Here is a 26893-nt window from a genome sequence, read left to right on the forward strand (position 1 = left end):
ATCATCTTCTGATCCTTGAGCCGTGCTCCCTACCATGGACACTGGGGAGTGTCTGCAGCTAGAGTCATATTTTACCACTCTACCAACAAAGGAATCAACCAGGACTGCAGTCTGAAACAGTCAGTATGGGGTGAGAGCTGGCACGCATCTCTGCTGTATGTCACTGCTGGCTGCATGAGGCACTCTTGGCTTCCTCTTGAGCATCCATTAGGAAGTCTTTTCAGTTGCTGGACGTCAGTGTTGTGCAAAATTGATTTTGCTGACACGTTAAGTAAAGCTCTGATCCGAGTTCCCCTCAGAGGGGTGTGGGACAGTGTGTAATTTGCTTGCAAAATCTGTCACGCCTCCAGTACTTCCATAGACTGAATAAAGGCCAACCCAAACTGGACGTTGTGTCCCAGGGAATTAACTGTTCAAACAGCCAATTCTTCATTTCAAGTCAGTGTAGGGATCCTTCATTATGTGATTCTAGGGATTCTGTCTTCTCAATAGGCAAGGAGCAGAGTTGATAATGAACAGTAATATATAAAAATTAATAATAAGCTGTATATCTGCAAAAAAACTTGTTTCTGGGGAAAAAAAAAAAAAAAGCTGATTTCTTGACCTTGAAACAGATATCTGTGTCTAGGTTGTGCATATCTGATGAGCAGTTACATAGCAAATGCCCATTTCTTGGTATAAAGTGATAGCCTGGAAGGAAATTAATGTTTTTCAGTATCAGCGCAAGATTTCCAGAGGAACCGATTCTTGTCTGCCCAAGTGTCCATAAATAAGATCAAAATAAACTTACTTCAGTTATTCATATTAATGGTAGCATATGCTTATAACCCGTCTTGGGATGCATTTGTTTCACATTTTTCACATAAAATGCATCTAAGTCATTGAATCCACTGAAATCCTGTAGGATATACATGTGTAGATTAAAGACACCTAACAAATGTACAGACATAAGCTTGCCCCAAGACGTGTGAGGTTAAGAGGTTTCCTATCCAAAGCTGTATGATGAAGCGTGCAGTAGTTTAAGATTAGACCTAAAGGTGGATTTTTTCTCCAAATCTTCTTGTTAGGCCTATAAAGGCCTTGAGTTTTATTGCTTTATGAAAGATGTTTTTTTATCTTGTATAAAAGTGAAAACCCTGCCTTCCCCCAAAGAATGCAATTCACATGCTTCGAATGAACACTGTAGTAGATGATACATTCTATAGAGAAGTTTCCAACAAATTACTTCAACAATAAAAGAAAGTGTTTAAGGTGAACATTTCTCCATAAATACTTTGGTTCTTACAGTGCTTTTAATGGTGGTAAATTTTACATGAACACTTACTTTAAAAGCTTTCTGGTGTAATATGAATGATGCACTTATTATCTCAAAGCTGTCAAGACAAAATCTAATATTTGTAAGCTGTTTGAACAGGAATTTTGTTTTATTCTTCCTGTGAATAGAAATGGGCTTTTTACTGCTTCCTCACCTATTTGTATGTTGAGATGTGTCCCACAGAGTGGGGTGAAGGTGCCATGCTTTTCAAATTCAACTAATTTGTATTTTCCTTTCTGCATGACAATCTGACTAAATAGAAGTCCTGGATGACTGCTCTACTAATTGCAATGGGAATGGAGAATGTATCTCGGGGCACTGCCACTGTTTCCCAGGATTCCTTGGTCCTGATTGTGCAAAAGGTAATCTCATATCAGCCAACCTGCAGTGCAGGACAGGAATCATGATTATGGAGTGTGACGGCTGAGCTTACAAAGATTCAATGTCATTAAATGAGATTTGATTCCTTTTTACAGACAGATGGCGAATGCACCACAAGCACAGGCATAGAAAGTTTTTTATGCTGTACTTTAGCTAAGATGCCTCAACAACTTCTCTCACCATGACTTTCAGAGACAACAGATTCCTCCATCGCTCTTTGCACCCATTTTGTGATATTTTTTTTTTTTTTTAATTTAGAGCATCAGCTGAACACAGTGTTTACAGTTATTTAAAAGTGACTTTTTCACTTCAGAGAAAATCTCACATGTCAGTTGAATGCGTTTGTGATCTTAACTTGAATAGGTGTGGAAAAGAAATCCTAAACCATTATAGAGATTTTTCAGCACGTGGAGCAAAAACTTGCTAAAGAGATCATGTGATCTTATTTCTGTATTGTCCATCATCTATTCTGTCTGGAAGTTCTCATGTTTTTCTTGTGTTTCCTCAAATTTTAGATTCACTTTATGTGTTATGAAATCGATTGGGTCAGAAATTGATAGTGGATTGTAAAACTTAGCTTCCGTATCACTAGTGTATCACATGTAGCTCAGCAATGGCTAACAACTTTGGTAGTAAGAGGTTTGCTCAGAAGAAAGAATAAGGCACCATCTTGCTTCACAGGGAACAAATATTAATGTTAAAAAAATGATAAGCAGGCATCACTGTGCAAAATTTCTGCAGAGACCCACCAAGGGGAGGGATTTTCATCTTCCAAGATGTCCCATTTCAAGTCAAATTTAAGGTATGGTAGTGAAGCAGGCTGAGGATACTAGGGTGCCTGGATCGCTGGTGCACTACTTCGTTGTCACAGTCCTCAAATCAAGGGAAGGATTGGGAGAGCAGGAGTGGAAAAGCGATTTTACAGAACGATAAATGCAATAAATGTTAATCTAAGAATGTAAATATATTAAAAAGGTCAATCTGCCTTCTTCAGATTCCTGCCCGGTGCTCTGTAGTGGAAATGGAGAATATGAGAAAGGTCACTGTGTGTGTCGAAACGGGTGGAAAGGACCAGAGTGTGATGTTCCTGAAGAACAGTGTATCGACCCGACCTGCTTTGGCCACGGCACCTGTATCATGGGAGTCTGCATCTGCATCCCTGGATACAAAGGAGAGATCTGTGAGGAAGGTTTGTGAAGTTTCCCTCTCTGTAGTTAGGGAGTTTCATTTTAGTCTTTAATCTCCAAAGCTGTTTTAAGGTAGTTCAAACTCACACAGATGTGAGAGACTTACTGTAAGGTAATGCTGCTTTTCTCAAAAGCACCTTTAAAGTCTCGGGGTGAGTGATGTGAGATAGAAAAATTTTCAAAGATAAAGGCGTTCAGGTCTCAGTGACAGTCAGTGGGGGTTAATCACACAATTTCCAAGAATAAAACATTTTTTACTCTAAAAGATTAGAAGTGTTCAACATTGTCTAATAAGAATATCTAGTAAGTGGGACATGAGCAATCCTCTGAAATGCAATCCAGGATGAATTCTCAGGTGGTTTCACTTCCCTCCCTCCTCCACATCCTGATAGTAAGAACCGAATGGATGTTGTTGCCTTTCAGCAAGAGGGGACTTCTCAGTCCTGTAAGGAAAATGTCACAGCATGGATTCCCTTTCTGAGAGAACGCAGTGAGACCACCCCGATGTGTTTGTCTCTGCTTTTCTTCTCTCAAGACCCTGACACTTCTTTCAGAAGGGGCAGCTGGGATTGCCAGGTTCCTTGTGCCAGAAACCTCAGTCCCTTAGTGTGCATTGTCAAAGACTGTTTGTTTGTTTGTTTGTTTCTTTTCTGCCAAAATCTAAGGGGAGAAGGCAGTCAGAAGATGGTCTAAACAAAATAGGCTCTGGTGTTTCTCCAAAGTAATCAGCAGATCATAATCATCTTTTCCCTTTCTTCATTCTTTTGCATCTTGAGATGCGAACAGGTTCAGTTTAGCAGAACATGCTGTGTAATTCTGTTGTCATATGTCATTTTTACTGTGAGCCTCTATTCAGGGTACTAAACTGGCGTCCTTTAAAGCTTGGCTAATAAAAAGTGGGAAATTACGAGAAGAAGTAATTGTACTTCAGCTGCTTGTAGTACCGATGTGTCTCTGCCCTCATCTACAGAAACAGCTGTTATTTGGCTGCTGGCATTTCTGAGATAGCTCATCAGCTATGACTTTCTTCCCCTGTGCATAGCCTCGGAAAGCAGAGCTGTTCTTCATGCTTGCCCTGATTTGATGATTTTTCAGTAGTACCGTTAGCCTGAAGCTAGTGCCAGCATACTTTGTGCTTCGTGCTATATAGATTTTAGGTAATTCTTTTGAGTAGCACACAGAGGAAGCTCTTCTGTGGCCTGAATTCTCTAATCAGAAAAATGTCCAGGATGGATTTGATGGATTTGACATACCTGATACGGTTTTTAAAGGGAGGATCCACAGAATGTTTCTGACATTTTCTGTTGTTTGTAGTTTCGGAAATGGAAAAAACAAGAAAACTCAGATGAGAAAAAGCAAGTAATGCACAAATGTACTCACTGAGGCCGTGATGCTGAATAAGCCTGAAGCTGACAAGAGACTGCCCTTTGCAGTTACTTGGCTTGTTGGCATAATGTGGTCCTACAAAATGGTTGAAAAAATAATTGAGATGAATGTACTTAGACAACTATTGAAAACAAGTGCATGAAAACCTTGGATTTTTTTAAATAATTATAAAATAAAAGTGGAAGAAGGTAGATAAAACAGAACTATACAGTGGAGCGCAGCAGATTTTTATTGTAATAGTGTGTGCATGACATGACTTTTCCATTACTGTACTGTGCTGCTTAACTGGTACAATAATGTAGGTAACTCTGTCAGGGACTGGAATTATAATATTGTATGTAAATATGAGTTTAATATTGAAGCTGCATTGTGACTGCAAGAAACAGTAACAGATGTTCAATCCAGGGAACACCAATAGCTCTATGTATTCACAGCTATGGACAACCTTCAATTTTGTCCAGTCAGGTTACTGTTACTAAAAGAAGTAATGCTTTTTAACCTGCTTATGGAGGCTCTCAGTTTCAAAAGATCAGCAAAATCAAGAGCTGTCTTTCACGATAAAAGACAATTGCCTAGTATTTTTGTGCTGCACTTAGCAAGGTGAGTGAGGCTTGCTCCGAAAGTAATGCCTCCTATTTTATGATGTTGGCCCATGACGTCAGAGGTGGATGTTGGTAGTACAGCAGTAGAGGCTAAACTGTCCCGCCAATATCCCGTTACATTGTGTGGCTGTGTGGCAGGTGGCAGCAGAAGGGCAGTCTGGCATCTGACACGAAAGCGAAGATGAAGCAAAGGGATGTCACTGAATTCCTTCCTGCAGAAAGAATGACGCCTATTGACATTCATCAACACTTGCCAAATATTTCTGGAGACCAAAGAGTGGATGTGAGCACACTCAGGGCTGGATGGTGTGTTTTAGCACTGATGAAAGTAGCACACCTCCACTGATGCAGATTGTTGCAAGTGCAGCGTTCAAGCTCCTGTTCGTCCCTGGTGAGAATGCATAGCTAATGGTCGTGACTGTGTTGGAAAAGAGTGTCTTGTAGTTGAGAATTTGCTCTATCAAATAGTGTCATTGTGCTCTTTGTTGCACTTTCCATGGAAATAAGTAGGAGGCATTACTTTCAGAGCAACCTAGGTACTTTGTCCAGAAATACTGATTTCTCTTTTTCAGAATTACACTGCACTGCGCACAAGCCTGGAAGGCTAAAAAAGATACAAAATAAAAGCTGACTTAAGATCTCGAACTTGTGGCACAGCGGCGCAAAGATACAAAGCGTGCTGTAAACTGGATGCTCTTAATCTCAGAGAGAAGCATTTCGTCTTCTGCTACTGAAACAGAACATCTCTTCATTCTTATAGTACAAAATACTGTTTGTAAAGAGTACTATTTAACTTTTAAAACTGTATTTGGGCTAATACTTGAGAAATGCATACAAGAACTTCCAAAGTGCCTTCTTTAACAGTGTTGATATGAAGCACCATCTAATATGAATAGGCTAATTGTTTTGCATGCTCAGACACCCCACAAATTCCTCTCTAGCTCTGTAGTTTCATTGTGGCCTCCAGAGACGGCAGGCTGTGTTCTGCTTCGTGTCTGTCTTGTTAAAGAAATGCTGGATCTTGATGAAAGAATATGCTGATTATGTGGGACTAACCAGCTGATTTAAATTCTTCTACAGAGCTCCTGAATTTTTCACTATGAATGGTTTAATCCAAATTGAGAACAAATTTAGCTCTTTGTCTGTTTGCAAATCGTTCATCAATATGTTACGACTTTTATGAATCTGTTCATTATCTTCAATTGCCCAGCACATACTTTTTATGAGAATATGAGATTTCTTCACAGTGTGTGTTCAGAGATTCACAATTTAGAGCTAGTGGATGACCTTTTTTTTCCTACCAGATTCCCAGCTGTAGAGAGAGATTTCCTCAGGAGCATGAAACGATAAATCTGTCTTTTCCCAAATGTAAATAAAACATGGAACACAAATGCCAAAATGAAATGCACAATTGTAAAAATAACATTTAATTACTCCAGTTCTTTCCGAGCTCTGCTGCTGAAATCCATACTTCCTTGACTTAGATCAGCAGGTGAACATTTTTAAAATAAAACAGTATCTGTGATGAGTAGAATCATGTTCTCCACGAATCTATGCACTTGACTTTTTTTCCTTTTTTAGCTTATACTTTTGCACAGATGTTAGCATAGGCCGTTTTTTCTTGTGTTTCAATTACCATCATTTCAGTCAACATATCTGCAGATTAACTGTGCAATTAAACTGAATCTCTGTTGCTGGATGTCTCTGGGAAACCACCATAAAGATGTAAGTTTAGTTCTCTTAAGTTGTGTATTCCCTGCTTTCCAGAGGACTGCCTGGATCCCATGTGCTCCGGTCACGGCGTGTGCGTTCAAGGGGAGTGCCACTGCTCCGCCGGCTGGGGCGGCGTGAACTGCGAGACATCACTGCCCATCTGCCAGGAGCAGTGCTCAGGGCACGGGACCTTCCTCCTGGATGTGGGGCTCTGCAGCTGTGAGCCACAGTGGACGGGTTCTGACTGCTCTACAGGTTTGCTGATTGTCCTTTTACAATTAAGCCATTTAAAAGCTTATGCTTCCTGTTTGGCTTGTGAAGGAAAGCAGTTTCTATTGCTGTGCTAGTATTGCTTTGAAAAATAAGACAGAGATGAGCCAGGGTGCTGTGACATTGCGTGCCAGTTTCTTGGTAAATACGCCAGTGGGTTTGGTAACAACTGGTTTTGTGCCAACTAGGATAAAAATGGCTTTTCCTTTGCAGCAAGGATGCTGACTGCCTGACAGTGAGAATGGTAGGCCTGCGAGAGTGCAAGTGGCTCCCAGCTTGAACTGGAGTTAAGCAGGATTCTCTCCTGAGGTGTTCAGTGCTTATCAGGATCATGCAATGAGGAAATATACAATCCTGAGAGAGACTGGGAGGATATCGTAGTGTAAATTCAGTGACTCACAAGTAGGAAATTGCTGTCAAAAAATATTTAAACAGAAATGGTCATCTGTTCTCTCATGCTGGAATAGAAACTCTTTTCTTTCTCAGAAGACTATCAGAGTTTAATCCTGCTGAATTTGATTAAGAGTTGAAATGGGTTTTTTATGTGCTTTGTACATTTACATTTCGTTTTCTTGAATCGAGAGCACTCAGGATATTTTACTCTGTAATGGAGCATATCATTACTAAAGTAGGTATTGCCATTTTTTTTTTCCTCTGGAGCTCACAAAACTAGATTCTCAGATGATGAGTAATGCATCTTAGTACAGAGGAGATCCAAGTGACGGATTTGCTGAATACTGTGGAATACAACCAGTGGTCCATGTCACCAATTTTTCTTAGAAATCATCATTCAGAAGAACACATGGAATAGTTCAATTTTCATTTATTTAAAGTTCATGATTATAATCTTTAGGCTGAGACTCCATTATAACTTTTTCAGCAACAAACTATCGATGTGTTGATAATTTTGAGTATTTGTTACACAGACCCCACACTCATTCCATACTCCAAAATTAGCACATGTGGTTTCTGCTAGATACGGTACCTGCTCTGATAAGAATTGATTTTTACTGGCTTTCAGTTTGCATTTTTTTTATGTCTTTTATTATGTGCTAAAATAAGACTTCCATTGATTAAGCAAATAATTAGGAACGTTGCCAGTAATTTATCAGTTATTTTTTTTCCTCAAAAAGTACACAAACTAATTCTGTTCTATCCTGAAGCTACTGTAGCTTGAAAAGAGATGTTAGACTCTAATGGTTCCATTGTGTCAGCTACGTGGGGCAATTAGATACTAAGGGAACAAAAAGCTAATGAATAACTGCAGCGAACCTTTTGTGTTCTGTGCTAGGATCATAGTTCTCATGTTTTTCTGGCCTTCAAAGCTACTTGTTGAATTTCTGGAAGAAAAGTCACTTTTTTCTTACCTTCATGCACCAGTTGGGAAAATACTTCTCTGTGTCCCTGCTATCCACTACGTTATCAAGGTAGGGTGCTTTCCTCACCATCAATAAACAAGTTGATTCCTCTGTATCTAATTTATCACTTTCCTCACATGCTTTTAGCTTATTCCTAGTTCATTCATCCTGTGGAAACACATAACAAGTCTTAGGGCTGGCATATTCATGCAGAATTCACAGCATGCCTGGCCTATATGAGCTGAGAATCCCCTGCAGAGCACAGAAACCTGCCCCTGCACCTCCAAGGGCAGCCTTGGGGTGCTCAGAGCATCAGTCCAGCAGGGTGACAGCCTTCAGCCAGCTCAAACAGAGGTGTCAGCCAATCACAGCACATGAGACAGAGGATTTCCTGCCCTGTCTCCGCTAGGGAGTAGGCGGTCGTGTAAGAGGTAGGGAGGAATGGCAGCAGGTCTTTGCTCAGAGCTGCAGCTGTATCCCCTCCTGGCCCACTTCACCTTCCCAGGTGCCCTTACACAAGGGGTATGAGGAGGCTCTGCAACATGATGGATGGCCAAAAAGTCATGTGGACTGTCATATCTGTCTGCATTAGAGGTGTCACTGATAGTGTTGTAAGCCTGGTAGTACATCAGTAGAGTCAAATTTCTACTTAATGTCTGTGATTCCTTGATGTTAATGAGTCATTTTGCTTTGAGGCAGATAGGCAGTGTGTTTCGAAAAGACGAAATCAAACTTGTGAATACTAACTACTCATTGACAGGCAGAAGGGAAACTTGTAAACTGAAGGTGCAGCATCAACAAACTGGAGAGAAAACCTCATCCTGTGTTCTCGGATGTATAATGTGGAGCTTAGAGATTAAGGGGGTAAAACATCAAAATGGATGGCAGTGCTGTTGAGGGGAGCAGATCCTTAGTTGGCATAACTGCAGTGGTGCCACTGTGCAAAGCCAGTGTGTTCCAGGTGACAATCTAGCCCCATGTCATTAATTTACTGTGATGAGGTGTAATATAAGAAATTACGGCCTGAATTCTGTGACAGAGCTGATGCCTCTGACGTTCTATCCTGTATTCATTTCTCTAGACTCTGTTCAGCCAAAGTAGGCCACTTTTCGTCCTCCTTACTCCAGGACATTTGTCATACTTCCACTGAATCCATTTATACCACTGAAGCAACCTAATTATGATTGGGAAAAGAATACTGGCAGTTCTTAGTCACAAAAACATTCATCCTAAAATGATTATATGTAGATGGTATATATTTAGCATATCTATTTTTGGTTAAGCTCTCTAGCAAGATTGGTGGTAATTTTACAAAGGGTAAAAATGGATCAGCAGCCTCTTTCCTCAGTATCTTGCAAGGCATAAAACCTCTTTAAAATTGAAGTGCTTTGAAAAATGCAAAATGTTGTAATTGTTGTAAATTGATATGTGCAGAGTAGAGTAATTTAAAAATCATTAGAAGTATGCATTTTTTAAAGTAAAGTGCTTCAAAAAGAAATGAAGGCATAATACAGTGTATTAATATAGTTCAAGACATCTCAAATTGATTTCAAAATTAAACATCAAAAACTGCAACTTGAAAAAATAATTAGGTAAAACCATTTCATTGCAATCAGAAAACTCTTCAGGTTTAGGAAATTGCAAATTATGGGTGTCAGTCATTCTGATTTGCCAAGGACAAGGATATTCACTACAAACAACTCACAGAAGTGTTCGTATCCGTATGGGATATAATCCACTGTACATTTTCTGCAGACTGTTATTTTCCATGTTGGCATTTTACTCCCTATTTTAGAGAAATCTCAAGAATCTTTTAATTAACACTGTAAGTATCTTTCATTGTTTTGCTCTGAAGAAATGATGGACTTACTTAATTTCATCAAACTGTCCGCTTTCTTTAATTTGTGAGGAGCTTTGATTATTACTGCTCTGCTAATTAAAAGGATGATTGAAGTTTCCCATGCTGTACATTGTCTGACATTGTAGAAAGACTCTTTTTACTACTGTATATTTCATCGAATAGAAAAAAAAATGATGTGTGATTCATTTGACTTGAATCTCCCGTAGAGTTGCAAGAGTTTGCAAGAAGATATCTGGTGAGCAAGATTTCTATTAAAAGCTTAGTAGTTAAAGATTGGAACGGCTAATATATTTTACTGGACAATTTAAAAACACGAGAAATTTAAAGCAATGATGAAGCACTCCAGTAAAAATTAATTGTTGTACATGTTGAAATCAGTCCAGCGTGAACCAGGAATACCTGATGTAGTCATGTACCTATTTAAGAAATTGGGTAAGTCAAGGATATGGTAGATACAGTGAGGAAAGTTGGGAGTTCTGGCGATCGGTGGATGGTTGGACTGGGTGATCCTGTGGGTCTTTTCCAACCTTGGTGATTCTCTGATTCAACCGAGTGCTCCTTATTTTGTAGATATGCCAAAAATAATGTATTTTCCCTTTCTTTTTTCTTCCTGAAAATTAAGATCCTTAATCTATTGTTGTCTGCAGCTATACAGCAGTTACTAGAAATATCCCCAATTCAAATGTAAACCTAATTTAATTAAGTCAGGTTTGTAAATCCTGCTACAGTCCACAGACAAGTATTACTTATTCCCCTGGGAGGAACCCACAGCCCCAAATCTGAATTCTCCTGTTCCAGGAGCTCTTCCCTTATCCAGGACCAAGATAAGTGAATTGATAGTGGCAACAGCAATATTGTTCTTTCCCTCCTCCATTCCACATAGCTGACAGAGATTTTCCTCTGCATGCTTAACATAGCATCTGTATAAGGAGTCCATTGTGCGCAGGAAATATCTACCTCAATGTGTTTGTTCTAGGCCTAATCCAGCAGATCTGTTTTAAGGGTAATGCTAATTAGGATCCACAGTAAACAACTGTGTAAGGACCTTGTGAACTGTGAGATCACAGAGACTGAAACAGAGCTGTATGATCTTGGTTGGGTATTATCTGGTAGCAGAACCTGGCAAATAAGTGGGATTCTAAGAGCAATTCAAATGCCAAAATGGTTTAAGTACATCCAGATTTAGATAAGATGAGCAAAGGGCTTTATAACCTAAATTTTAAACTCAGACATTTAAAGTGGTAGTTAGGTGCCCACATCCCTTTATGGATCTCATCCCTATCAACTATATCGTAGGTGATCTGGTAGAAAGGTTTACTTTGTAGCAAAACATAGTAAAAAACTGATAGGTTATCATATGGAAAGGACTTATGTGAACACTCATTATGCAAGAAAATATCAAGATGGAGATTCTGTATATGAAAGGATCATACTCTGTGAGAACCCTCTGTACAGCAGGGAGGTTGTGGGAAGCTCCTGCTGGTGCTGTAATGGAGGAAGAATAGAAAAGCTGAGATAGACAAAAGGGCAATAAAGATGCACAGGCCTTCAAGTTTTAATTTGCAAAGGCAAGTTCAGTGATTATATCCAGCAAGTTACCCATGCCAGCAGCATTTAAAGAAGGGAGCTCATAGCAGGAGGCAGCTTCCCTTCCTTCCAGCTGAAAAAACGCAGATGAGAGCAAGAGTACAAAAAACCACTAGGAGAGCTAGAGTTTTTGTCCCTCTGAAATTTATTATGCAAAATGTGTCGCACAGGTCCCTGAAAAGCAGCTATTTAAAATATTTTTTTATTGTCATGGTAAGAGTTCTACAAAAATAGCTATCATTTCAATACACTTATGCAGCAGACTCTTTCTATTAAGTTCAAGTTACTTCTGAAAATAGGAAATTGCTACTGATAAAAGTTGAAATCATGGAAACTTTCTTTTCTCCTGCATATTGCATTTTTAAGGTTTTTGATTGTGTAGATTGTTGCAAGGATAATATATGTAGACCTTTAAGGAAATCGTGGTCTCTGCCTTCTTTAAGCAAGGACTTTTGCTTAAATGTTTAGGCTTCAGTAACACTTTTAAAATAAAATTTGACTTACTGTAATTATGCAAGCTATTGTTAGGGGTGATCGAGTAAAAATTCCTTGTGTACTGTAGCAGCAGTGTGCTCTTTAATTTAGGAAGCCTTGGCCATTTTATGAGCAGATTATTAAAATGGTATCTGCGACCTTGTGCTCCGAAATCATTTTCTGATGTGCTGCAGAAAGCAGATCGCTCACATGACATCTTTTTATTTTCAGTCCCACATCATGCACATCCACCTCGCTACCAAACAGCCGGGCTGTGCCCCACCAGCTGTGCCCAGGGAGAGGCAGCTGTGAAGGGACAGCTTCGCTCTGAGCAGGCTGTGCCCAGCAGCACGGCCAGAGGACAACTGCACTGCTCAGCAAGGCTGTGCCAGCATGGGCAAAACCAGGGAGAAATGAAGAGTGAGTGGAAAATTACATGCAGCGTAGAAGGGAGAGGGAGCACAGAGTAATAAAGGACACTCACTTCTTAAAATCTAGAAAGCAGTTGTGCCTGGGGTGCTGAGGAGTGTGGCAGCAGCTCACATTGAAAAGCCAGGGCTGTGTGCACAAGGTGCTGCTTCTCACCGGTACCAGAAAAGTGCAAGCCAGGAGCTGCATCTTTGCATTAGCAGCAACAAAGCAGAGCAGCAGCAGCCAGACGCATGTCGCTATTTCTATTAGTGCTGCTGACACAGAGGAGGTTATGGTTTATTTGCTGAGAGCTGCAGTGTGCTGATCTTCACAAACACAGCACTGAACACAGAAATGTCTGCTCCTACTCTGTGCAAGCGGGGTTCATAGTAAGCCATTGAATGCTGCATGACTTGTGCAGCTTGGAGCTGTGCTCCTGGTTCCGGTGGAAGAGCTCATTATGCTTGGCTCTTCAGTTTCCCCAGGAAACTCTTTATTTGTGCTAAAAAGAGAGGAAGCAATTCCAACCTCTTCAGCTAATTTTATTTTTGATTGTGACACTGAGGTGCTGCTCAGAAGCTGGTAATGGCATTTAATTTCTCCTCTTTACTATCTTTTTTTCTTGGGAACACAATGTTCCCAGTAATTTAGTTGATCCAATGTTCCTGTCGTGTTCTTCACTGAAAAAAAAGAATTGTAAAAATGGATGGATGTCCTTTTGAATGTGCCCCACTGTCCCCATTCCTTCTTAGGGTCAGCTCCACGCCCAACTTGGTCAACAAGTGCATGTATGCCACTTTTGGGCTGCCGCTGCCTTTACACAAGTGATTCTCAATAGATGTTCCTCTAATATTTTGAGAACCAGAATCCATGCCCAACTTTCCAGTGTTCTGAACCCTTTGGAGATGTGATAAGTAAAATATATGTCTTCATTACTGAAGTTTTTGTGAGTAGACTCACTTGCTAGAGGTCAGCTTCTACACCTCTGTATTACAGATGGTGTCTGCTCTTTGCAGTGCTTAAATAATTCATTATTTCTTTACTGAATATTACTAATCAAATTTACTGATTAAATAATTGTGAAAACTTTATGTTCTGAGCAGAGCCCTATTTGGTGTTAATACTAAATAATACTTCTGTGTATCATGAAAGATTTAGTGCTTGTATAAAGACATATCCTGATCCACTCAGGCAATCTTGTGAACCTTTGCTGCAAACAGCTGTTTCCATATCTTTATTTTCTTTTGATGCTGTATTAGTTCAGGCTGTGCCTGTGAGACAGCATTATTAAAAGTACCAGCAGAGCCAATTCTTTGCCTGTTTTCTTTCTGGCTGCTAAGCCATTTGGGTGCTCTCTGTGCTTCTCATCATTATCATGTATTGCCTCCTGCCCATACTGTTCCTCGTGGTCTGCCACTTACTCTATAGGTTTCCCATTTTCCTATATGATTGTTTTTCAGCCCAAGGAAATGGGTATTGCATTTTCCCTCTGTAAGTGGACATGAAGGCAAAGCTTTCCTAGCCTTCATCTCAGCCATTTTGACTCGGGATAGATTACTCTGAACTGCTTTTTCTTACTAGTCTCCTGATGACATAAAATATCAAATGAGGCAGACATTGCGAGGCATTTCCTTTTGTGGTTCTCAGTACATTGGGAAGGATTTCGGAGCTTATTAGTCAGACTATGATTCTCCACTGACGACTGTAATTTCACTGCTTTATGAGAAGTACAAGCGGAAATCAAATAGTGGAGACAAATTGTAAAACAGGAGCAGATTTGACAAGAAAGCATTTACGTGGGAAACGGGGTATTAAAAAAACAGTGTTGGTCAGAGTATTGTGGTTCTCCTCACCTTTGTGTCAGTCTCATCTTCCTTGCTTGTTAGGTTGCACTTCATTTATTTTAAGCGTTTCCCACAAAGGCCTTATCTGACCTGGCAATGTGTATCATCTCTAAGAAAGAGACAGGTTCTGCAGCTAGAGTCCCTTGTGTGTCAGCACAGCATAATAGTATTCTGCTTCACCAATACTATGGCTGGGTAAACAGAGATATACCCAGTGGCAAATGAGTAATTCTTTTCAGGAGTATCAATTTGCAGAGCTTTGGCTCCCTGAAATGAAATATCAGTGAGTGTGTTTACCATTACCAGTCCAGATTCATAAGATTGTATTGATGAAATTTTTCCACTGTAAAAAAACCATTTTGAGCCATAGTGAAATCGATAAAGGGCGAGGTTTTTTATATATACAAATTGGATTTGGATCAGGAAGAGAATATTCTTCATCACATGAAGAATAAAGCTGAAAAGAAAAGTGTGATAAAAGATCCAAGAAAGGGAAAGTTTCTCTGTCTTTCCCCTCTGCTTCTGCAGAATCTGCCTCTGGGACCTTTCTATTTGCTCACTGGTTACTTTTTCAGAGAAGCAAATTTTGAAGGAGTAGGAGGCTCCCCATTGTGAAAAAGATACCGTCTAAATAGATGTAGTATTATCAGAAGTTACATTACAGTATCGTGGTGGTGGTGGTTTTTTTTTTAATGAAATTGCATTCATATATTTTGAGATGCACAATAGCGTTAATGGCAGCGTCCGTGCTGGAAGTCAGAAGTGCTATTTATGGAGTACTTAATGCATTAGAACTGGGTTCAGTGAGATGATAGTAGGATTATTTTCAGCAGGCAATTAAAACCATCAGTAGATTGATGGTGAAACATCATGAACAACAAATGGCGAGGTCTGGTTATTTTTGTTCCAGTGGTTTAATTTTATGTGTTCTGGACTGTGGCAAGAAGATAAGAAAGGTAGTTGGATATCTGTGAAGCAACATGGCAAAAGGTTTGCTGCATAAAGATAGGAAAAGGTTTAAAATGAAACATCGTTTGGAAAAGTTTTGCCTTTGGTAGAAATATTTGATCATTGTGTGTTAATGTGTTAATAAAACTATTGGCAAGATAAATTTTTGCTGCTTTGAAGTGGATCCAGATTTGCTGTAGAAAACTATTTCAAATGCAGTTGTCTCAAGTTGGATGATGAGTCTGAATCTTTGTGCCTTTTATTGGGATGCACCACTATGCTCCCACTTTGGGCAAGAGCAGAATCTTTGGAAACATCTATAGAAACGTTTTTGGAGGTATGGGTGAGAATCAACTCAATGGAATCATTTTAAAGTAGTCATATAATTAACAAGGTAGTGTTGCTTTGAACTTACTCACACAATTAAAATGAGAAGCTCAAATCCACCAATTGCTGGGATATTGTCAGGTGTGTAGGTACGTGATCCATGGGGAAAGGGATGAGAGGAATTGCAGCAAGAAAGAGAAATTTAGGCTGAAAAAAAACATTTGTCAGCTGCAGAAATTCGGGGATGGTACGGATTGGTTACTCAGTGCTGTTTGTAGGTTCTCTGTTGCTGGGAACTTGCTGAGGGATGCCAGTCATGACTGGATTTCAAACAGGGATGGATTGTAGATTATCATGTGAACTCCTTCGCATTGCTGTCTTTAGTAAATTTCCATTAATTTCATTCATGTGTTTGTTTGTTTATTAAAACAGTTGTCAGTCATTTCAGTGATGATCTGTCCTGACAGTTTTATTTCATGACACCAAATTTCATAAAAAGTTACCAGTAATGGCTTGGGACCATGACCTTGCTGCCTCTTGCACAAAGGAACCTGTTTGCTGGAGGAAGCACTCTCACAAAAGCTGGCTTTTGTTCTGCAGCTGCTTCCAAGTCCATCCAATTTTTAACTTGAGCTTGAAGATCAGATACCCCTGCATGCTGGCGTAGTCCATGCCCACTTCTGTGGTGCCTCTATAGAAAAGCTGTCCTTGGCTGAGCAGCATAGTGGCATAGCTGGGTTTGGCTAGGAATGTGAAAAACATTCACACCCAAGTGGCAGATCGTAATGCGGTTGGAGGAGCCCAACCCAGATGCAGCTGTAACGCCCAGATTGCCAAAGGAGTTTATTTAAATGAGGGAAATTAGATAAGCTCTGCCATAAAAATAGTATAGTTTTTATTACAGGTTTGTAAAACTTGGTATCCACATCAAATCTCTCTACTGCACTCTGCCAGGTAACCGATGGGGACAGCTTTCCATTAGGTTTCACTGGAAAAAACTGCTCAAATGCCTCAGAAACTTATAGAACTTAAAGAATTTTAAAATTCTTTATGGTGTAAAAAAAAATTATTAATAAAGTCAGATGCCGAAAATGAAAGCTGGAACAGAGTTGTCTTCAGGACACAGTGGGAATGTAATTTAAAAAGCTCAGGAAGATTGTTGAAATTATCATACAAGCTTATTAAATGCGATGTATATTTAAATTGAAAAAACTTTCTTTATTAGGCCTAGATAGGTGATTTTTGCTGCCTCCAGCAGTTAAGCATATTGGGTGAAAGTTGGGTTAGATTAATTTCTAATCTTTATGGAAATCCACTTATTAAAAAATGGATAGCAAAGTTATGAATGCGATATGAAAGGGTTTAGAGAGTCAGTAACGGAAGACTCTCCATCGTATGTGATAAAAAGTAAAATGAAAGTGTTTTCATATTATTGGACCACTTTTGCTTACATATGTTTTTGTATTCTTTATGTGAATTTCCAAGAATGAATTTCCTGAAACATGTTGAATTAACATTAATATCTTTCCTTATCATTACAAATTATAAAATATTTAGCTTTCATTTCCCTTTTCGTATCACATAAGTAGAAACATATTATAAAATACATTTAAAAGAACTCATTGTTGACTTAGATAATTAAAATGAAGAATGTGGAGTGAATTTTTAATGCTTTTTTGATTAGCTCAGGAATGATCAACATATTTGTCTCGTTCTCAAGAATAAATAATGTTTCACAGCTCGCATTTGCCTTCCTTCAATAAAATTAATGAACATTCAGAGTTAAAGACATGTCAGTAAGGATCCTAGACTGCTTGAGTTGAACATTTAAGTCTCTTATTCATTAATTGGTTTAAGTCAGGGAATCTGAATTTTAGATTTGATAAAGGCTATATTTCATGAAAGTCTATAAGAAACTGCAGGGGTCGGCTGAGGCCAGCTTCCAGCAATTTGCCAGCGTGTTGCTCACAGTCAGCCTGCACAGCTGAGGTTTATTTAAATCAGGAAATTAACTTCTCAGCTCTACACTTAGAGAACCTTGTTTTGATTGCGAAGTGTACAGGTACAAAAACTGAAACAAAGCCTTTAATTAGTGTGAATTAGGGTGACTGTTGGTTTCCCAGGAGCAGAGAAAATTCACAGCTGCTGAGGATCTGATGTCTGAGCACGGAGCCCAGCGTGCAACACAAGCACTGCAGTCTGCCTGGAGCTCGGGCAGCTGAGCTGGGCTGGAGGCATCCAATGGAGCTGTGAGCAAGAGTGAAGGGGACAAAATGGCTTTTGTGCATGTCCACAAGCCTGAATACCAATGAAGATGAAGATCTTCATGAGTTATGTGCACTGCACCTTGTGAGAAAGACTGATGATGTAACAGCACAACTAAAGGGAATATTATAATAAATATTCCCCGAAGTCCACTTCTCTAATGTAAAGTGTAGCCTCCTGTCATCTACCTCCCTTGTTACCTAATATGTGTCACCTTCCCTTGCTCTTGTCTGGGGACAAAGACTCTGGCTCCTCAGAAGGAGAGCCCCAGACAGGCTGGGCTCTGCATCTCCTCCTTTACCCTGCCCACATTGCTCCTCTTATCCCTCACTGGGCTGATTTAGCTCAGCAAGCTGTTGGGTATTAATCTAGGATGATAAAGTGAACAATGATCTGCCAGTTTGATGTTCTGAGTCAGCTCAGCAGTTTCAGATAAGATCCAGACCAGGGACAGAGCCAGGAGGTGGATTGAGAGGAGGGGGAGTGGAACAACTGATTCACATACGGGTAAGATCTTTGGCTTGGCTACTGTGTCTACACACATCTCAAAGCCATGCCTTGCTCTGCTGGCTCCTTCCTGAGCATTCACTGCATTTTGGGGTGCTTCTGAATCCTGTAGGGCCAACTGCTATGGAAGGAGGAGGATGTGCCAACAAGCAGAACACTTGGATGACATCTGACTTGAGGAATTCAGTACTGTCTGAACTCTTACATCAGACTTGTTTTAAGCCATTTATCTATTTCAAGTTGTTCCTTCATTTCCCGTTTGATCACTGTCCACTCAGTGTCTCATTTAGTCTGGTGCTGTGGAAACCCTCCCATGGTACAAACACAAATGCTAACATGACTCCTTACTGTGCTGATATTTCTGTCCTTCATAGAATCATAGAATGGCCTGGGTTGAAAAGGACCACAGTGATCATCTAGTTTCAACACCCCTGCCCACGGATAGGGTCACCAACCTGGCTTCCCAGAGCCACATCCAGCCTGGCCTTGAATGCTTCCAGGGATGGGGCATCCACAGCCTCCTTGGGCAATCTGTTCCAGTGCGTCACCACCCTCTGGGTGAAAAACTTCCTCCTAATATCTAACCTAAACCTCCTCTGTCTCAGTTTAAAACCATTCCCCCTTGTCCTATCACTATCCACCCTCATAAACAGCTGTTCCCCCTCCTGTTTATATGCTCCCTTCAAGTATTGAAAGGCCACAATGAAGTCTCCCCAGAGCCTTCTCTAATCTAAACAAGTCCAATTCTCTCAACCTTTCCTCATAGGAGAGGTGCTCCAGCCCTCTGATCATCTTAGTGGCCCTCCTCTCTTGGACCCACTCCAAGAGCTCTTGTGCTGGGGGCCCCAGGCCTGGACTCCATTCTGCAGATGGGGGCCTCACAAGAGCTGAGTAGAGAGGGACAATCTCCTTCCTCTCCCTGCTGGCCACCTCTTTTTTAATGCAGCCCAGAACACAGTTGGCCTTCCGGGCTCCAGGCTCACAGTGCTGGCTCATGTCCAGCTTCTCATCCACTAGAACCCCCAAGTCCTTCTCCACGGGGCTACTCTCAAAGTGTTCTTTGCCCAGTCTGTATAAACATTTGGGATCACCCCAGCCCAAGTGCAACACCTTGCACTTGGCCTTATTGAACCTGATTATGTTCTCATGGGCCCACTTCTCCAGCCTGTCCAGGTCCCAGGTCCCTCTAGATAGCTTCCATTCCTTCCAATTTATCAACTGCACCGCTCAGCTTGTTGTCATCTGCAAACTCGCTGAGGGTGCACTCAATGTCAACATCAGTGTCATTGATGAAGATATTGAAGAGCACCGGTCCCAAGACTGACCCCATAGGGACACCACTTGTGACCGGCCTCCACCCTGACACAGAACCTTTGATCACAACCCTTTGCCTGGGTCCTGCTAGCCAATTCCTATTCCATCGAATAGTCCATCCTTCAAATCCACACCTCTCCAATATAGAGAGAAGGATGTGGTGAGGGACCATGTCAGAGGTTTTGCAGAAGTCCAGATGGATGACATCCATTATTGTTTATCCATAGAAGTAACTAGGAATTGTTTTACCTAAAAAGAGAACAAATTAAACTGATCGTTCTTTTCTTTAATCTTAGTTGTTTGAATTAGCTGCAAATTGAATCTGTGTGTACTATCATGTTATAAAAAGGATGGTGTTAGGCTTGATTTCCTTTGCTCTGCTTGAGAAGTCTGGGGAGAATCTGGGATTTGCTTTTCAGAAGACCGCATTATCACATTAAACAGCGTTTCTGAAGCCTCACATTAAATCATTGCAACAGCTCCTAAAATTGGCCTCATGGCCATAAAGGATGAGTGGGCTGAGCAGTTGGATGACCAGAGCTACTGGGGAAGGTGTCTAGTCCAAACAGAAAAAACAAGGACTTTGTTTTTCTTTCTAATCTGGTGCTTACAGCATGTACTGTCTGGCCTAGGGTATTCTTTGTATAGAGAGAAGTCTTTTATTTCCACTTTATTAATCTAATTATATTAATGTGCTTGAATAGTGTATAAATACTTTATTCTTGTGTGTAATAGATAAAAGAGGCTGAAAACATGGAGAAAACAATGGAAAAGTGTCCAGAATTTTAAGGTCTATTTCCTTAGGTTGTAAAATGGGAATATACTCAAATTCTACATCCTAGCAGTAGAGTTGTGCCTACATTTCTTCCCCCTGCTATTTCTTTATTTCTTTGGAGGATGCAGATGTCGAGATCAGGCTCTGTGGGGTAGACAAGCAGAAGGAAGTCATGCCGTGTATGAGAATGTGTTCAAGGTTTTCCACAGCTGGTTCTTTGTTTTATTTACAGTTAGAGAAGTGGAGGAAGCTGCCTGAGCTGCTGACAAGATCAGAAGCTCTTTGTATCACCTAGTTTCTCCACTTCAACCTTTCCAGCCTATACTGCCACGGACTCTCTTGTGTGTTCCTAGAATAGTCCCTGGAGTTTTGGTGTTGGTTGAGCTAAAACAGTACCACAACTGCAAAAACTAGTAGACACTCAATCCAGAAGAGTTTAAAAAAAAACAACCTTCTATGCTCCTCTTATCCCAGCATAGTGTAAACCATGGAATATTTCTTAAAATCCTCTTAACAATCTATGCCACTTAAAGTAAAATAGCAAGCACTATAATTATAATGAACTACAGGGAGATCAGGAGAGATCAAAGGCATCCCTCCAGCAGCCTAAATCCTTGAAGTAGCAGGTGATTCATTGGATTTAATTCTCAGGAGTTTGCCTGTGCCCCACGCTATAAAGGTAAGTGAAAGAAATGCCAGTTGTCCTCAGGCTGGCTGAGGGGCAGGGGGGATGCTTTTGTGATACCTAATGGTCCTATGATCAGAAAGTAAATGGATGCCATGATCACTTTTGTGATCCCTGATCATAGGACCAAAAAGTATTTGAGTGATTTTAATACCAAAGAAGTAACAAAGGAGGCTCTCCCCTGCAATCTGAGCAGTATCCCAGCTTTCCAAGGATCGAGTAGCCAAGCAAAGAAGTCAAACCAAATCGTGTGGTGACAGGGAAGAAATCCTGCCCAGAACCTGCAGGCAGGCAGCTCAAGGCATGAAGCATTAGATTAATACATGATCAGCAGGTAGCAATCAAGTCTTTCTAAAGGATAATTCCCCAGCTTCAGCAGTTTTTCATTTGAGGCATCTTTGCAGTTGAATGTGGCAGAGCAGTCTCTTTCCTGGTCTTACATGCAAAAGGACGTACAATTTTCTCTTTTTGTGAGAATAGCAACAGATAATTGTGTTTATTTTGCACTCCAATATAACTCAAGTCCCTGTCTGAATAGAAAAATTAATTATTTTTTATGTAGTTGGTTTTGAGTTCCTCAGGCATAGCACTTTGCAGTTGCTTTCATTGCATCTTTCATTGTTCTTTACCACACCTCCAAGATCTGAAGGTGGTTTTGAGTTTGACCTCACTCTGCCACAGTTTGTCACTCATCATTCCTTTCAGTTGCACTCTGTGCATCATGCAGGCTGTTGACGAGAACAAATAAGGGCTAAAATCTAACTCGAATTAGATCCCAGGCACATTGGTCTCAGCGTGGTTCAGTTTCTGTGCTGCTTTTCTTGTTATGTTAAAATGATTGGAATTGATCAGATTTCAATTTAAACTTTAAAAACTTGGCTTGGCATGTTCAGTGACAGCATTTATCACTACAAATGCTTTTAAGCATGTTTATATACAATAGTTCCAGGATATAAATGATCACTATTTAAGATCTGTCAAGGGAAAAATCTTCCCACAACTAAATATGTAACATTGACATTTGAAATCGGAGCAGGCATGGTTACTTGGCTCACACTTGTGCTATCAGCTGCTCTCCAAGAGGAAGAAGGAGGAAACATTTCTGTGGCAGGTTAATTGCCGAATAACAAGCAAATTCTGTCTCTTGACACTAATTATTCTAAATAAAATCAAACTGCACAGAACCCCTATAATGAAGCCATTCTTTTCACAGAATAACTTTAGTCTAAGTGGAAGCAGAATTCCAATTGGCATATTTTGATGTATTGAAGCAGTTCAGGACTCCCGTTCCAATTCACTGTGCGTTCCCCAGCGCCCAGGTGGAGGAATTGTTTGGAGCACAGTGCAGGAGGGGTTCCTGCCTTCCTGAGACAGTTCCTCTAGTTTTTAAGAGAGTCAGGAAGGAAAAAAAAAAAAGAGAGACTTAAACATTGAAAGCTTGAAAGCTCTTTCTGAAGCAGGCAGAGCTGTGGTAGCTTCAGCAGAATGGGATGCAGGCTCCCCTTCTTTTTGTGCTGCCTTCCTGCTGGCTCACTGTACTGCAAGGGAAGGCCATTTTACCTTCACTGCAAACATCTGAATGGCTCAAAGGCTGGTTTGCTTTTGTGTGTTTAGAATGCCACTTTAGCTCATCCCACACACAGTGTTTGAGTTTATAACAAATTTCAGAAATGAGCCCATGGGAATGACTATCATAGATTTATAGAATAAATTGAATTGGAAGGGACCTTTAAAGGCCAGCTAGTCCAACTCCCTGCACTGAACAGGAACACTACAGCTCCATCATGTGCTCGGAGCCCAGTCCAGCCTGACCTGGAGTTTCTCCAGAGATGGAGCACCACCACCTCTCTGGGCAACCTGCACCAGTGCCTCACTGCCTTTATTCCAATAAACTTCTTCCTTATATCCAATCTAAAGCTCCCCTCTTCTTTGAAACCATTTACCCCTTGTCCTGTCACAACAGACCTCACTAAGGATTCTGTCTCCTTCCTTCATACAGCCTCCCTTTAGGCTTCTCCAGCCTGCACAGCCCAGCAGTTATGACATGCTCTCAGCTGAAATCAGCCAGAGATGTGCACTGTTGTGTCACTGGGATCTGATTCGGACCCATTGCTCTCCCATGTGCAAAGCCATTACTTATAGTCTCTAGTCCAAAATAAATCACCTTCCAAGTAGCTGTTAAAGAAGGATGCAGCCACATTGTGTGAGGTCTGTAGTGGATGACAGAATCCCATGCTTGATCTCTGTTAGGATAGAAGTGATTGCATTTAGCATCAGCGCAAAGTCCACCTGCAGTATCAAGTTGCTCTTTCACATAATGTGTTTCTGTATTCCTGTGCAGAGCTGTGTACCCTGGACTGCGGCAGCCACGGTGTGTGTTCGAGAGGAATCTGCCAATGTGAGGAGGGCTGGGTGGGACCCACCTGTGAGGAGCGCACCTGCCATTCCCACTGCGCTGAGCACGGGCAGTGCAAAGATGGGAAGTGTGAGTGCAGCCCCGGATGGGAAGGGGACCACTGCACCATTGGTAAGGGGGATTTGTACCTCTGTGAATAAAATCAATGACATTTTAACCAGTTTTACAAAGATCTGCCAGAGCCATCAATGTGACTTGACTCACGTTTTAGAAAAACGCAGAGCCAGAATCAGAATGGCATTCACAGAATGGCAACAGCACAGTACCCTATTTAGAAGAAATAACACTGAAGAATTAACTTAAAAAAAAAAAAAAGAACAACCACATACAGCACAGTTGTGTAGGACCCTGCATATCTCTAAATTGTGCATGAACTTTGAGTCATGGATGGATAAAAAAAAGATTTTAAGAAATAGAAGGTGTTAGGGATGAAGCTGTTGTTCAACTTAAGTAATTCTTGTATTGTCTTTTGCCACAGTGTTTGAGGATTCACATATTTTAGTTTGTACTAGAGGGTTTTTTTTTCCTGTAGCTGGCTTCTAACAGTATTTGTAGTAAATGTAAAACTCTCAGATCTTTTCAGAAGTCATTTCTCTGCCATAGAAATATAATAGTTATATGTCTAATGAAATGCAAAAGGTTATTTTGAGAAAATCTAATAATGTTTCACCCTAAAATGTCTCAGAGCAATATTATTCATAAACATTTTAATTGTTTATAAGCATAGCGTATCTAATTTTCAGAAGTAAACAGCGTGAGCTTTCATGTTTTCTTCCTGAATACAGTTGAATGTTTAATCTTTATTGATAATTTTAAGATAATTAATAATTAAGACGATTAATTCACTGACTCTAGAGTTTACAACATCAGATTTGCTAAATCTGCTTTTAGATACGCGAAGAAGGAACGGCTTAAGTTACCAGAGGTTGTGTAGAGCAAATCCAGAAAGGACAAATATAATAACAAAGAGAAGTAAAGCTTTGCGTCACTCTTACTCGCAGTGTAGGCGCTGCAGACGTGGCCCAAGCTGTCCTCTGCATGCTTGTCATCAAATGGAGAACAATCAGAAGCGCAGCATGCTTTGATCACAGTGGTCGGAATAGATATGATTGCAGTAGAAGGGAGGCACTTTATGTCTAACCAACAGGTGGCAAGCCATAAGCAAACGGTTTCTGTCTTTTCATTTTGGTACAGAAGTTCAATCCATCTCAGTTTTGTTCTTTTCTTTTTTAAGCTCACTACTTAGATGCGGTTCGAGGTAAGTTCTTCCTATCAGCATTGCAAAAGAATAATGAAACGATACAAAAGTATTGGGAATTAAGTGTTATGTGTTATATGTTTTGTCTGAGCTTCTGTGCTGTTAAGTTGCCAAAATAGATCAAATATTTGTTCGTAGAGATGTATGTATATACAAAGAGAGATTTACAGAAAAATATGCAGATTTTGTGCAATTTTGTGCAGATTATGCAAATAACGTGCTCAGCTCATTTGCAAAGTTTTAGCAACGTACACATTATTCATGCAGACATCTGATGTGCTGCTCTGTAAGTCAGATCTTTGTTCTTTCTTGCCATTGCAAAGTAGCAACAGAGGGGAGGACTTGCTGGAAAAATTTGATCCTGTCTTCTGTGAGAAGAAAATATTTTTATCTTTTGCCCGTTTTGTTTGATAGAGAGGGACATGTTTATGAAAGCTATCTTGGCTAGATGCGTGATAGAGTTCTCTTCAAATTGCTTGACACAAGGGTTAAATTTTGTGTTGTTTTGTTCATTTGATTCCCACGCCTTGCCTCAGGTCCTCTTGGTCGTGGGAGTGTGAGTGCCTTCCCGTGCTTGGCTGCAGTCCCTCAGTCTTAGCCCTGCTGTGCAGAGCAGTGATGCTCACTGCCCCTTACAGAACCGCCCCGAGCTGAAATATCAAACTAACCAATATTCCAGAAAGAACTGAGTGTTTGGTATCTATTTGCTATTTCATTTCTTCAGAATTAGATGATGATAATAAAAACATGTAAGCATTCATTTGATTACATTTATAGTATTAAGACAATAACCATGCACAACAGCAAAATATAATCATGTATAAGACATGAATTAACTCAGTAGGATGGTAAATTGAAGTGGAAAAACATCCCCTCGCAAATCCTGTCCTTTCCCCCAGCTCACAAAAAGGCAAATAATTGGGTTTTACAGTACGTCTGGTGGTTGCCAACCTCAAACTATTTTAGAGCAGTGAATTCCAATGTGAGAAAACCATGCCACCTGTCTTCAGTTCCTCCTAGCGAGAGACTCAGACTCTCCTCTCTCTTTCCAGACGTGATTGATAAACTGTCCAGAGAGGGGGGGAGGAGAAAGATGGTGTGTCTGGTGTAAGGTTGTTAGGAGACATGCTGCATTCAGCCTTTAAGTCACATCTGCCAGACCAGTTGTAGGCACTCTCCAGTCAGCCTCTCCCAAGCCTGAGGCCTCTTCTTTCTTCCTTGTCCACAAAGGAAATTCTCTCTGGTAATACTTAACTGCTGATATTCACTCTCAAATACAAGAGGGCCCTGAAATCCTCTAAATTCACACTGGTAAACTGGAGCCCTCTTAGAAAGGATGCTACTTGCACTGTTAATCTTATTGCCAGGCTTTATTCATTGTCCTTTGGCTCCATGCATGATAGGGCAAGGATTTGACAAATGTCTGAGCTGGCACTAGACTATGCAAGCAGATGGACATATGAGTATGCATCCAAGAGACAATTCCTCAGTTACTTTTATAGGCAAGAGGTCTAGATGAGAATGTCCAAATTGCTATTGATTCAGAGTTTACAAGCATATAATCCAGGGGATACTGCAATCACTGCTCCAGTTTTGATCTAGAACCAGCACCACTAAAGGGCAACTGTTTGTCACATTTGAATCAGCTCATTGAAAGGAGGTAGGAATAGCCATTGAAAGGAAATGCTGTCTCATTTTCCTTCTGTAGAAAGTCATTGCGTTGTAGAATAAACCAGACAGGCTTTTTCACATTCAGCTCAGTCTTTATGATCAGAATAAATAGATCACCTTGTTTCCCTGCAGCATATAGGATTATGTCCAAAAATGCCAGTTTGTCATTTAAAAATATTTCCCATGTATACTTTTGATATAAACATTGAGTATGTATATACATTTCCTGATTTGCAACATTTTTTTCTGTGTGTAGAGAAAGACATTGACACAGCTGGCTGTTAAATAACTTCTTACACATTTATTCACTTTTTTCCTGTGCACAAAAAGTTACACAC

The 26893-nt window shown here is 40.4% G+C and overlaps 1 protein-coding gene across 1 annotated transcript in view; it reads left to right on the top strand.

Moving 5' to 3' along the window:
* TENM1 (teneurin transmembrane protein 1) overlaps nucleotides 1-26893 on the top strand; it is a 268505-nt gene that overhangs the window by 152360 nt on the left and 89252 nt on the right. Inside the window, 5 exon segments of the mRNA XM_031554696.1 lie at nucleotides 1576-1677; nucleotides 2691-2885; nucleotides 6639-6839; nucleotides 23552-23737; nucleotides 24861-24884. Of these exon segments, the coding sequence (XP_031410556.1) occupies nucleotides 1576-1677; nucleotides 2691-2885; nucleotides 6639-6839; nucleotides 23552-23737; nucleotides 24861-24884 (708 nt within the window).

Source organism: Meleagris gallopavo, chromosome 9 (genome assembly GCF_000146605.3).
Source record: "Meleagris gallopavo isolate NT-WF06-2002-E0010 breed Aviagen turkey brand Nicholas breeding stock chromosome 9, Turkey_5.1, whole genome shotgun sequence".
NCBI lineage: Eukaryota > Metazoa > Chordata > Aves > Galliformes > Phasianidae > Meleagris > Meleagris gallopavo.